The sequence below is a fragment of the Astatotilapia calliptera genome, chromosome 5 (assembly GCF_900246225.1).
Source record: "Astatotilapia calliptera chromosome 5, fAstCal1.2, whole genome shotgun sequence".
In the NCBI taxonomy this organism is placed as follows: domain Eukaryota; kingdom Metazoa; phylum Chordata; class Actinopteri; order Cichliformes; family Cichlidae; genus Astatotilapia; species Astatotilapia calliptera.
The window spans coordinates 3275418-3289375 of record NC_039306.1 but is presented as its reverse complement, the minus strand read 5'-3'; the positions used below and the strand labels follow the sequence as shown (position 1 = coordinate 3289375).

At 41.0% G+C, this 13958-nt stretch overlaps 2 protein-coding genes across 2 annotated transcripts; both read right to left on the bottom strand.

The window, feature by feature from the left end:
* Positions 1-3644: 3644 nt before the first annotated feature.
* LOC113021765 (odorant receptor 131-2-like) lies at positions 3645-5077 on the bottom strand. The gene is made up of 2 exons (XM_026166479.1): positions 4931-5077; positions 3645-4466 (listed from the first exon to the last, which is right to left on the bottom strand). Exons 1-2 carry the CDS (start codon positions 5075-5077, stop codon positions 3645-3647), a joined length of 969 nt encoding a protein of 322 aa, XP_026022264.1.
* Positions 5078-8698: 3621 nt separating this feature from the next.
* Positions 8699-10407, bottom strand: LOC113021764 (odorant receptor 131-2-like). The gene is made up of 2 exons (XM_026166478.1): positions 10261-10407; positions 8699-9526 (listed from the first exon to the last, which is right to left on the bottom strand). The coding sequence occupies exons 1-2, from the start codon at positions 10405-10407 to the stop codon at positions 8699-8701; spliced, it is 975 nt and encodes a 324-aa protein (XP_026022263.1).
* Positions 10408-13958: the final 3551 nt, after the last annotated feature.

The following is a 13958-nucleotide window of genomic DNA, read 5'->3' as shown; positions in this document are numbered from 1 at the left end:
CTTTCCTCAGCCCTTCCACATGTTCCTCAAAAGTCTTGGCGTAGCACAAGATGTCATCCAAGTATGGGATGCAGCACTCATCCCGAAGGGGAGCCAGCATTTCTTCCATACTGCGTTGGAATGCAGCAGGTGTGTTGGTAAGACCGAAGGGAATTCGCACCCATTCATAAAGGCCCCAGGGGGTGATGAATGCAGTCAGATGGCGGGATCCTTCTGCTATAAAGCCCTGGTGATAGGCTTTTCCCTGGTCCAAAATGGAGAACCAGTTGTACCCTCCCAAGGTGTCAATGAGGTCCTGGATTCTTGGTAATGGGTGGCGATCAGGTACTGTGCGCTGGTTTAGGAGACGATAGTCTATACAGAGCCTTAGGGAGCCATCCTTTTTCCGCACACAAACTATTGGCGCAGAGTAAGGAGATCTAGACTTTACAATCCATCTTCTTGCTAGGAGGTCCTCAATATACCCTTTAACCTCCTTATAAAGGGGTTTTGGAATTGAGGTGTACGATTTCTGAATTGGGGTTGTGTCTTTGAGTGTTATCGTCATTTCCAAGCTGGGAATGCACCCCATGTCATTCTCATCACGTGCAAAAGCCCCTGACTCTTCCCTTAACATTTTCTTGGCAACAGTTTGTTGGTCTTCAGTCAGGTGGCTAACATCAACAGGTGGATCCCATTCCTGTGTTGCTTGATCTTCACCGCACTGCTGGGGTATTTGAGATACATCAGCCGGTGAGGGTCACATCGTGCTTAGTGTGGTTGGCAATAGGTACTTTGACATATGGGACTCTGGCATCACAAACTGTGAGGAGGCTGTTGCCAACATCAAGCTGTTGCAGTTGTGAGTTGCTCTCAGTTGGCTCAAAGAGCACGAGGGGGTTGGACCTGTCAACTGTAGAGGAGACTTTACACTTAACATACTTAACTTGACCAGCTGGGATTACTACATCATACAGGCCCACTTTTAGGACACTCTGGCTGACCACGTTATCACTGGTAAGCTTGGTCTGGATGAAGTTGACCAGTGCCATCGCTGTGTCATCCTGGAGGTTCATTGCGCTGCGCAGGAGGCTCACAATGGTGGGTATGAGGTTTGTACTAGCATTTGGCCCCAGTATCAGCTGTTCAATTACATTGAAACCAATCAGGGGGCAGTCCATGGGCACACTGCTTACTAAAAAGGGGACTTGTACAGTCAAGTTTGGGTCACTATTCTCTGGGAGACTCACCATCACGCCCACCCAGCCGTCGTAGGGTAATGGCTGGCCATTAACACCAAGCACACTAAGAGCCTTATCTCCAATAAGTTCTGTCAGTGTCAGAGTTTGTGGTCAGAGAGGTAGGTTTTTGCCCACTGGCGATCAATGAGACTCACTTGTGCACCTGTGTCCAATAAACAGTCCACTGCAAAGCTATGAATGTAACATTTGATTTTACATTTCTTTCCAACAAGCTGTGCCACTCTCTCACTTGCCCCTGTGTCTGCATTTTTCGTTGGAAGGGTCGCCCAACTACTTCTGACATGAGCAAACTCTTCTGAGCACATACCTCGTGATTTTGGGTCTGGCTGTCCACTGGTTCTGGGAGTGTGTGTATCAGCAGAAGGCCAACTAGAGCTTCTGTGTTGGCTTCGTTTGAGACATCCCACTGCCCTGTGACCTGTCTCCCCACAGATAAAACAATGAGTGCATGAAGTAGCCCCGCTTTCAATACACTTGGGACAGCCGTACTGTTTTGCAGTTTGTCTGGGCTTCTGCTTTGGGTGTGCACACTGACAGTGGGTTCACGAGCCTGACTGGCTGTGAGAGACTCCACCACTTTGGTCAGGGTTTCCACCTTTGCAGCCAGCTCTTCTATGACTTTATTCTTACTCTTAGATTTACAGTCAGTCATTTCAGTGTCTTTAGCCGGTTCAAGTTGAGCAGTATGAGCATGTGTTACCTTTTGTCGAGTGGAATATCCCAGCCTTCGCTGTCGCTCACTCTCTTCACTTGACACTTTGTTCACTTGCCTTATCAAGGCTTCATCTGACACACTGTAGTCTGATAGTAGTGGCTTGAGTTCATTACGAATATCACTATATTTTGGTAGAAGACCTTGATGAATGGTGTGTAGAAACACATTTTGGATCGTACGTGTCTCATACGCAACGTCCATGTTATCCTGCCTGGATGCAAACATGACTTTCTGCTTCAGTCCAATCATCCTGTAGAGGAACTGTTGTGGAGTTTCATGGTCATGTTGCTTAGTGCTCAACAATTCCTGAAATAACTCACTCCCACCCTTCTCACTCAGGTGTGAACATAGTAAGCTGTTGAGTTCAATGAGGGTCAAGTCATCTTTACTGATCAACATGTCCTTAAACTGTCCAGGCTTGATAATACGGAGCACACCTTGAATGATCTCTCCCTCTGTGTGCTTCACCTTGAGCCCATCCTCAATCTGCTTACACAGTCCATGGTAGCTAATGTCAGATGCAATGTCCCCAACCTGACCACCATATACTTTAAACTCCCTGCGTTGCAAAAATGGCAGGTCTGTTAGGGAAAACATGTGATCAGGCTTAGATTGTCGCATGCCTGTGGTGGAGAGGCTGTTTGTCACATTCTCAGCTCGAGGCTGGAGTGACTGTGTAATAGTGGGGGTGGGTGTGTCTTGTGTTGCGGATGTCACTTGTAAATCTGCTAACTTTTTACCAAGTGCCTCGTAGTTAGCCTTTAGCATTTCATACTCTGTTGTTTGTGGATTAGCAGACTCAAGAGGCAATATAGCTGAGGTAAGTACATCACTCTGTTCAGGGTGCTTAAGTGTTGTGAGAGTAACAACATTTTCCTTTGAGACTACAAGGTGAGATACTTCAGCTGTACGACTATCAATGAGATGAATAATAGCATCTTTCAACAACAGTAGGTGTGAAAACCCCTGATCCTCTAAGTCAAGCAATGTCTTACAGCGCAGATAAGCACAAACATAATCAAAGCAACTTTCCTCATCACCACGTCGTACACTTGCGGGGTCCACATCAGGTACTGGTGTGATGTTTGTAGCAATCTGGAAGAGTTCCTCTGCTGTCAGTGCATTAAGACTCTTTCTGATCTGCCAAGCCAGTTCTTTTCTTTCACTGTCCTCCATTGTGTGTCCTTTGGCTAGCAACTCCTCACAGTGCAGTCAGCTCAACCACGCAGCCCGTCACCTCTCCAGCAGGGGTTCCCCTCCTCGACACAGGTCCCTCTGCTGCCTCAGTTGCACGTCTGCTGTTCCAACACGCCTGCCCTGTGATGGCTGTCTCTGGTTCATTGATTAAAGAATCAGCAGTCACCCTCGTAGCATGCTGATCCCTGTACGGGCCACCAAAATTATGTTACAGGCCTTCGATGGGGTCTGTTTTTAAACTGTTTTTTTTAACAGAAAAGCAGAGACAGGAGACATCAGTTGCTTTCGGTCTGCAGGCTCTTCCTCGTCTGAGGCCAAGACGCGTTGCAACGGCCTATCGCACTCACCCCTATCTCTCCCTTGTGGCAATGCCACGCAATTACATTGTCCAAAACTCTAAATGAAAAGTGCAATACCACCATAAAATCAGGTCTTTTACATCAAAAACAATTCACAAAAAAATTACAATAGTGACCATACACTTGTGGGCGTCACACAGATGTAACATTAAGTGAGGCCTTTTTAGTAGTGGTGTTTTCTGGGTGGGTGATTCCTCTCTCACGGCAAACGAGGTACCTTCTCACATATTTCCTGAACGTCTGGTCTCGCAGTCCATAAACGATGGGACTTATAAACCGTGGTATGATCTGGACAATGACAAAGGAAGCAAATCGTATTTGACTTTCCCGGTTTGGGAATAAAAAAAACAAGCTCTGTTCAAAAATGGGCCTCACATAATTCAGCATAAGTAGCAGCACCTGAAAACCATGAAGAAGAATAGTGTTTCTGGCTTTTTTGATGTCACCGGTTAGTCCCTTGGCTGCAAATATAATCCTAGCGTAGGTGTATATGAGTGTGAGCCAGACCACGACAAGACAAACAATGTGTGAAGCGTCCCTCTTGTTCAGGCTGTATGTGCTTCTGAACACGAAATCTCTAACGCATCTCACTTTAGAGTGAAAGAACTGCAGAGGCTCTGTAGCCAGGAGGATGAACAGGTCAGGGAGGATAGAGAGTGCACTGGCAGCCCAGATCAAACCAATCAGAATGTAGGTTTTCTTGACTGTACAGATCTGCCCGTGACGGAGAGGCATGCAGACGGCGATGTAACACTCGATTGACATGCCAGCCAGATTTAATGGGGAGTTGTGGGTGACGATGATGGAAATGATCAGCAGGATGATGCAGTAAGGCACGAAGAAGATGCGCAGGGCGTAACTGATGATGAGGAGAAGAGTTGACAGGAAAAGCCACATCATGTCATTGATCACCAGGTGGATGAAGAGAATGTAACGAGGGTTTGAATGTAAGATCTGTAGAGTAAAAACAGTGAATCCACACATGTGAGGGAAACAGGATTCCTTTTAAAGCAATTTGATGTTTCTGCAAATGGGCAAGAAAAGATTTTCACTACATGGTACTGAAAGCAGACTCTACGGTTAGCAATAACTGACACAAAGTATTACAATAAGGATTTTTAACTATTCGAACTACTTAATATTGATTTAATCACATTTTCCTGAAATTTTACACCTTTAAAGAAAGCTTCCATGTTTTCCAGAAGCAGATGATTTTTATTTTATTTCAATAATTCGGAGTAAAAGACTAGATTTAAAGGCATGCCTTGATGCATAAAAATACACTATTTGCAGAGAAGCACACTGTATCAATATTTCCTAATGTCGTTTTTTACATAGAAAAATCTGAAAATGAATCACAGTGAGAGTGATAAACTACTCTTTTTTCATGATTTGTACAACAATGTACGAGTTTATACCTGATATTTTCTGAAGGTGTGGATCAGGGTGCCATTGATGTAATTAATGGTGATGCAGAGGGCTGCAGCTACTATGTAGTTGGTCAGGAGGGGATTCTCCTCATACGAGGTTAGAGTGGAAGAGAAATTGACTGAAGACAAATTCATGTCTGACACGACAAATCCTCCCAGTCTGAAATGACACACACACACACACGCACGCACGCACGCACGCACGCACGCACGCACGCACGCACGCACACACACACACACACACACACACACACACACACACACACACACACACAGAGATGGTGTTGGAGGTTACTGTGTGGCATTGAAAAGGCTCAAACATTCATGAATAAAAGAGCTGTTACTGTACAGCGCATTGATCTGTGAAAGACATTCGATGTTTCAAACACAGCTTGAAACTTTATCAAATCACAACTGCTCACATGTTCTTTACTTTCTTTGTTAAAATCAAACCTCCACCAAACAAGTTACTACAGGAAACTGCATTCATTACACTTCAGTTCTAGCTGCAATAAAACTGCTAAGACAACACTTGTAATCTAAAAATCTAAAATTAAAACCCCAGAAAAAGTTAAAATTATATAACAAATATGGAAAACAGCAAAAAAGGATATCAAACAACAACACAGTAATTTATAGTCTGCAAAGTATTTCCAGTCCAGTAATGCAGTAACAGTACACACTAAATAAAGATTGTACTTACCCTCACAAACAACATGCTCTATTAGATTGTAGGGAGTGCAAGGAATTTATATAGATGCCAGTGTTTGCACGCCGGCTTCCTCCACCTCGCCAAGAGGTTTGGAGTTAGATTGGATAATCCCAAATGATGTTATATGCAGTGATTGGTTGTTTAGTCTGTTTGGTTGCATCATTATTTTGCATATTTGCCCACTTCTGGTGCACAAAAAGTTCCAGGATGAAGAAAAAAATTCAACACAGAAGAAAAAACAAAAAACTGGAGCCACATCAAAAATGAGTTGATCCCCACAGACTCTCACTTCAACTTCCTGAAAGGACAGTTTTACAGTCTGCTTTAAAAAAAGGTTTCATTCCTGGTGTGGAGTTTCTCCCTTTATAAACACGGTATGTTGGGTGACAATATTTTCTTTTTCTCCTGTTTAAAAAAAAAATCTTAACAGGCATGTCTGCTAATCAGAGTCATTAAACTGGACTTTGCATGTTTATGCCACTGGTGCAGTGTCACTGTGCAAATTGTTACTGATTTAACGTTATTAGATATATTTGTGGTTTTGTACTCTTTTACCTGAATCCTCATGCCATGAGACAAATGTTTTCAAAAACATCATCATCATCATTTATTTATATAGCACTTTAAAAACACACCTGGTAGACCAAAGTGCTGTACAATACTAATATGCACATGGTAATAAAACCAGAAATAGCAATAAAAAAAAAAAGTCAGTTACCCACAGAGTTAAAAGCCAGGGAATAAAAATAGGTTTTTAATAAAGACTTAAAACTGGCACTGATGTAGCCTGTCTAACATGGAGAGGAAGGTTATTCCAAAGCTTCGGCGCTGCAACAGAGAACGTTCGGTCTCCTCCAAGTTTCAGCCGTGACTTTGGGACTGAAAGCAGCAACTGCTCAGCTGACCGAAGGGAACGAGTGGGGACGTGGGGCTTCAACAAGTCAGACAAATAAACAGGTGCCAGACCATTTAGAGGTTTAAAAACCAATAAAAGGACTTTAAAACGGGTCCTAAATTCATAATTCGTCACCTATGAGGTGTTTTCAGTTTTGCTCATCATTGAGTGTTTTTTAGGTCTTAATGTCTTAAACTTATACTTTCTTTTAAATTCTTATTCGTTTTGTTTCTTCCCCACATGCAGTGGGTTTTCAGGTGAAAGTAAAAAACTTGCAGTTCTTATGGGATTTGGGGAAAAAATAGACAAGAGAAAATAATTTTGTACCTTGGTCTGGATGTCAGCTGATTTAGCTTTATCTAAACTTTTACAGGTTCCACTGATTACAGTAGGTGCGAGTTACGAGCTGAGCTGCTGGTTCCTTTGTTGCCTCTCTTTTTGTTTGGTTTTCATGTTGCTGAGTAACTTTTGTTTCAAGTCTCCTGAAGCTCTCAGATTGAGATTTTTGATAACTGTGAAGGTGTTTTTCTTTATCATGATGTCTTGTGTGGACATAAAAACCTTTTTATATTTCAGATCATTATTATTATTATTATTATTATTATTATTATTATTATTATTATTATTATTATTATTTCTATTATTATCATCAATAAATATGTTTTGGTGGCATAAAAAACCAAAACGTGTTAAAAATGTGTTACTATCAAAACATTTCCCGACCTCAGGATAAGTGTGCATTTGACATACCTGTAGGAGAAATTTGATCTGCCTTCACTCTTCAGAACAAAGCACATAAAGAGCCTGCAAGGCTTTATTTGGTTAGGACATAAATGAGCGTCATTTGAACATGAATGATGATCAGAAATGGTTGGTTGGTTTTAGTTTACTGTAATTGGCAGTTTAGAAACATACAAACATATTTCTGGCAAAAAACACAAATTTCAAAAGAAGATGTGCTACACCTAAAGCTGTTTCTGTTTGGGTGGATCCAGAAGAAAACAATAATTAGATGAAGAAAGACTGATGAACCTCAGTCTTTAAAACAGAATAAAGCTAGTGATGTTGTTTTGGTGTTAATTATCAGAGTCAGGCTTTGGTGTATAACGCTGGTATCTTTTCAAGTACTTTCTGAATGTCTTGTCCTGTATGCCATAAACTGACGAGTCGAGCCAGAATGTGAACGAGCACCGAGATTGTGTAGCGAACAGTCAGCACTCATTTTGGGAACAACCTTGTCAAACCACTTAGTATCAAATCACAAATCAGCACCGTTGTTTACAGTGCACTCAGTTTCTCATCCACTCATCTTCTTTAGTTTTTTTTAATTCACTGTGTTTATGCACTATTTACCTTCCCACTGTTGCCAGATTGCTTGCTCATAGGGGGTCATCTGATTGTTGGGGTTTTCCCTGTTTTTGCTGTATTGTAGGGTCTATACCAGGGGTCCCCAATCCCAGTCCATGAGGGCCGGTGTCCCTGCAGGTTTTAGATGTGTCCTTGATCCACCACAGCTGATTTAAATGGTTAAATTACCTCTTCAACATTTCTTGAAGTTCTCCAGAGGCCTGGTAATGAACTAATCATTTGATTCAGGTGTGTTGACCCAGTGTGAGATCTAAAACCTGCAGGACACGGCCCTCGAGGCCTGGAGTTGCCCACCCCTGCTGTAAAGGGACCAGTCATGTATAATCCCCCAACAAAGGCCAAGTCTGAAGCATGAATGCTCTTTGTCACAGTTTCTTAAAAATATATGAATCAGTCACAGCAATTTTCATTATCCTTAATTTATAAGATAAAAAGGCCAAGAAGAAGAGAAGAAAATGAAGCATATTCTGACCTAAGAGGACTTTATTTATTATTTATTACCAAAGCATGATGCACAGTAAACCCCAAACTAACCTCTGATCATTGAAGGCTGGTGGTGAGTATTTTCTGCTTTACTTTTAGTGTTTTCATTGCACATTAACATGGAATTTATAAAAATGTTTCATAATTTCTTGACTAATCCCAGTGGATATTTTCTTTTCATTGAATAATTATAAGCCCCCCCCCCCGGAAAAAAGAAATATGCTTTATAAAATCAAGCAATAGTATTTATTTATTTATTTGCAGCATAAAAAACACAAATTAAGTTAATAATAAAGTTTTATACTGTTGCAGATGTAACATTAAGTGAGGCCTTTTTAGTAGTGGTGTTTTCTGGGTGGGCGATTCCTCTCTCACGGCAAACGAGGTACCTTCTCACATATTTCCTGAACGTCTGGTCTCGCAGTCCATAAACGATGGGACTTATAAACCGTGGTATGATCTGGACAATGACAAAGGAAGCAAATCGTATTTGACTTTCCCGGTTTGGGAATAAAAAAAACAAGCTCTGTTCAAAAATGTTCCTCACATAATTCAGCATAAGTAGAAGCACCTGAAAACCATGAAGAAGAATAGTGTTTCTGGCTTTTTTGATGTCACCGGTTAGTCCCTTGGCTGCAAATATAATCCTAGCGTAGGTGTATATGAGTGTGAGCCAGACCACGACAAGACAAACAATGTGTGAAGCGTCCCTCTTGTTCTGGCTGTATGTGCTTCTGAACACGAAATCTCTAATGCATCTCACTTTAGAGTGAAAGAACTGCAGAGGCTCTGTAGCCAGGAGGATGAACAGGTCAGGGAGGATAGAGAGTGCACTGGCAGCCCAGATCAAACCAATCAGAATGTAGGTTTTCTTGACTGTACAGATCTGCCCGTGACGGAGAGGCATGCAGACGGCGATGTAACACTCGATTGACATGCCAGCCAGATTTAATGGGGAGTTGTGGGAGACGATGATGGAAATGATCAGCAGGATGATGCAGTAAGGCACGAAGAAGATGCGCAGGGCGTAACTGATGATGAGGAGAAGAGTTGACAGGAAAAGCAACATCATGTCATTGATCACCAGGTGGATGAAGAGAATGTAACGAGGGTTTGAATGTAAGATCTGTAGAGTAAAAACAGTGAATCCACACATGTGAGGGAAACAGGATTCCTTTTAAAGCAATTTGATGTTTCTGCAAATGGGCAAGAAAAGATTTTCACTACATGGTACTGAAAGCAGACTCTACGGTTAGCAATAACTGACACAAAGTATTACAATAAGGATTTTTAACTATTCGAACTACTTAATATTGATTTAATCACATTTTCCTGAAATTTTACACCTTTAAAGAAAGCTTCCATGTTTTCCAGAAGCAGATGATTTTTATTTTATTTCAATAATACGGAGTAAAAGACTAGATTTAAAGGCATGCCTTGATGCATAAAAATACACTATTTGCAGAGAAGCACACTGTATCAATATTTCCTAATGTCGTTTTTTACATAGAAAAATCTGAAAATGAATCACAGTGAGAGTGATAAACTACTCTTTTTTCATGTATCACTTAAGATTCAGAGCAAAACCAGCACACCAAAAACATGAACGCATAAATATATAATACAAAATACTACTGTACATATGCAGTCAGGCAGCAAATACTGATCTTTATCCTTTTAAACAAAAAGAAGAACGAGCTTTGCCATTAGATTAAACTCAAAACAGGTAAAACTCTGCATCCGTTTCTTTAAGCAGAACAAAACAAAGTCAGAAAGGGTTTGCATTTAAGATCTGCCCTGTGCTGCAGTAATAATAATCACAATTTTTCATGATTTGTACAACAATGTACGAGTTTATACCTGATATTTTCTGAAGGTGTGGATCAGGGTGCCATTGATGTAATTAATGGTGATGCAGAGGGCTGCAGCTACTATGTAGTTGGTCAGGAGGGGATTCTCCTCATACGAGGTTGGAGTGGAAGAGAAATTGACTGAAGACAAATTCATGTCTGACACGACAAATCCTCCCAGTCTGAAATGACACGCACGCACGCACGCACGCACGCACGCACGCACACACACACACACACACAGACGGTGTTGGAGGTTACTGTGTGGCATTGAAAAGGCTCAAACATTCATGAGTAAAAGAGCTGTTACAGTACAGCGCATTGATCTGTGAAAGACATTCGATGTTTCAAACACAGCTTGAAACTTTATCAAATCACAACTGCTCACATGTTCTTTACTTTCTTTGTTAAAATCAAACCTCCACCAAACAAGTTACTACAGGAAACTGCATTCATTACACTTCAGTTCTAGCTGCAATAAAACTGCTAAGACAACACTTGTAATCTAAAAATCTAAAATTAAAACCCCAGAAAAAGTTAAAATTATATAACAAATATGGAAAACAGCAAAAAAGGATATCAAACAACAACACAGTAATTTATAGTCTGCAAAGTATTTCCAGTCCAGTAATGCAGTAACAGTACACACTAAATAAAGATTGTACTTACCCTCACAAACAACATGCTCTATTAGATTGTAGGGAGTGCAAGGAATTTATATAGATGCCAGTGTTTGCACGCCGGCTTCCTCCACCTCGCCAAGAGGTTTGGAGTTAGATTGGATAATCCCAAATGATGTTATATGCAGTGATTGGTTGTTTAGTCTGTTTGGTTGCATCATTATTTTGCATATTTGCCCACTTCTGGTGCACAAAAAGTTCCAGGATGAAGAAAAAAATTCAACACAGAAGAAAAAACAAAAAACTGGAGCCACATCAAAAATGAGTTGATCCCCACAGACTCTCACTTCAACTTCCTGAAAGGACAGTTTTACAGTCTGCTTTAAAAAAAGGTTTCATTCCTGGTGTGGAGTTTCTCCCTTTATAAACACGGTATGTTGGGTGACAATATTTTCTTTTTCTCCTGTTTAAAAAAAAAAATCTTAACAGGCATGTCTGCTAATCAGAGTCATTAAACTGGACTTTGCATGTTTATGCCACTGGTGCAGTGTCACTGTGCAAATTGTTACTGATTTAACGTTATTAGATATATTTGTGGTTTTGTACTCTTTTACCTGAATCCTCATGCAATGAGACAAATGTTTTCAAAAACATCATCATCATCATTTATTTATATAGCACTTTAAAAACACACCTGGTAGACCAAAGTGCTGTACAATACTAATATGCACATGGTAATAAAACCAGAAATAGCAATAAAAAAAATAAAAAAAGTCAGTTACCCACAGAGTTAAAAGCCAGGGAATAAAAATAGGTTTTTAATAAAGACTTAAAACTGGCACTGATGTAGCCTGTCTAACATGGAGAGGAAGGTTATTCCAAAGCTTCGGCGCTGCAACAGAGAACGTTCGGTCTCCTCCAAGTTTCAGCCGTGACTTTGGGGCCGAAAGCAGCAACTGCTCAGCTGACCGAAGGGAACGAGTGGGGACGTGGGGCTTCAACAAGTCAGACAAATAAACAGGTGCCAGACCATTTAGAGGTTTAAAAACCAATAAAAGGACTTTAAAACGGGTCCTAAATTCATAATTCGTCACCTATGAGGTGTTTTCAGTTTTGCTCATCATTGAGTGTTTTTTAGGTCTTAATGTCTTAAACTTATACTTTCTTTTAAATTCTTATTCGTTTTGTTTCTTCCCCACATGCAGTGGGTTTTCAGGTGAAAGTAAAAAACTTGCAGTTCTTATGGGATTTGGGGAAAAAATAGACAAGAGAAAATAATTTTGTACCTTGGTCTGGATGTCAGCTGATTTAGCTTTATCTAAACTTTTACAGGTTCCACTGATTACAGTAGGTGCGAGTTACAAGCTGAGCTGCTGGTTCCTTTGTTGCCTCTCTTTTTGTTTGGTTTTCATGTTGCTGAGTAACTTTTGTTTCAAGTCTCCTGAAGCTCTCAGATTGAGATTTTTGATAACTGTGAAGGTGTTTTTCTTTATCATGATGTCTTGTGTGGACATAAAAACCTTTTTATATTTCAGATCATTATTATTATTATTATTATTATTATTATTATTTCTATTATTATCATCAATAAATATGTTTTGGTGGCATAAAAAACCAAAACGTGTTAAAAATGTGTTACTATCAAAACATTTCCCGACCTCAGGATAAGTGTGCATTTGACATACCTGTAGGAGAAATTTGATCTGCCTTCACTCTTCAGAACAAAGCACATAAAGAGCCTGCAAGGCTTTATTTGGTTAGGACATAAATGAGCGTCATTTGAACATGAATGATGATCAGAAATGGTTGGTTGGTTTTAGTTTACTGTAATTGGCAGTTTAGAAACATACAAACATATTTCTGGCAAAAAACACAAATTTCAAAAGAAGATGTGCTACACCTAAAGCTGTTTCTGTTTGGGTGGATCCAGAAGAAAACAATAATTAGATGAAGAAAGACTGATGAACCTCAGTCTTTAAAACAGAATAAAGCTAGTGATGTTGTTTTGGTGTTAATTATCAGAGTCAGACTTTGGTGTATAACGCTGGTATCTTTTCAAGTACTTTCTGAATGTCTTGTCCTGTATGCCATAAACTGACGAGTCGAGCCAGAATGTGAACGAGCACCGAGATTGTGTAGCGAACAGTCAGCACTCATTTTGGGAACAACCTTGTCAAACCACTTAGTATCAAATCACAAATCAGCACCGTTGTTTACAGTGCACTCAGTTTCTCATCCACTCATCTTCTTTAGTTTTTTTTAATTCACTGTGTTTATGCACTATTTACCTTCCCACTGTTGCCAGATTGCTTGCTCATAGGGGGTCATCTGATTGTTGGGGTTTTCCCTGTTTTTGCTGTATTGTAGGGTCTATACCAGGGGTCCCCAATCCCAGTCCATGAGGGCCGGTGTCCCTGCAGGTTTTAGATGTGTCCTTGATCCACCACAGCTGATTTAAATGGTTAAATTACCTCTTCAACATTTCTTGAAGTTCTCCAGAGGCCTGGTAATGAACTAATCATTTGATTCAGGTGTGTTGACCCAGTGTGAGATCTAAAACCTGCAGGACACGGCCCTCGAGGCCTGGAGTTGCCCACCCCTGCTGTAAAGGGACCAGTCATGTATAATCCCCCAACAAAGGCCAAGTCTGAAGCATGAATGCTCTTTGTCTGTCAAGGCTCGGCTGTGTGGCAGGCAGGAGGAGGACCCAAACGCAAAACTCACAGACACGGGGATGAACTCAAAATCACAGCTTTAATGCTGGAATGGCAGAACATAGGAAATACAAAACTAAACTGGGAAAACTAAGAACTCACAGAGAGACACAGGGAGATCCACATAACATGAGGGACGACGTCACGCTGAACAGAGGGAGACGCAGACAGAAATACACAGAGGGTTAACGAGGGGAGTGGGAACACACGGGGAACACAGGTGACACTGATAACCATAACGAGACAGGGCGGGGTGAACTGAACACTGACGGGAGAGGTGAAACAGGGAGCACAGAGGTTCAGACAGGAGGAGAGAGAGCACGAGTAGAACACCAACATAACAGGCAGGGGAGACACGGAATAAACACGAAAGG

What these genes read in the sequence shown, in the direction of transcription:
- LOC113021764 (XM_026166478.1), bottom strand. Translation starts at nt 10,407, where the DNA reads ATGAATTTGTCTTCAGTCAATTTCTCTTCCACTCCAACCTCGTATGAG. An exon ending in ACACCTTCAGAAAATATCAG is followed by an intron (nt 9,527 to 10,260) that starts GTATAAACTCGT and finishes TTTACTCTACAG; the next exon opens with ATCTTACATTCAAACCCTCG.
- LOC113021765 (XM_026166479.1), bottom strand. Translation starts at nt 5,077, where the DNA reads ATGAATTTGTCTTCAGTCAATTTCTCTTCCACTCTAACCTCGTATGAG. An exon ending in ACACCTTCAGAAAATATCAG is followed by an intron (nt 4,467 to 4,930) that starts GTATAAACTCGT and finishes TTTACTCTACAG; the next exon opens with ATCTTACATTCAAACCCTCG.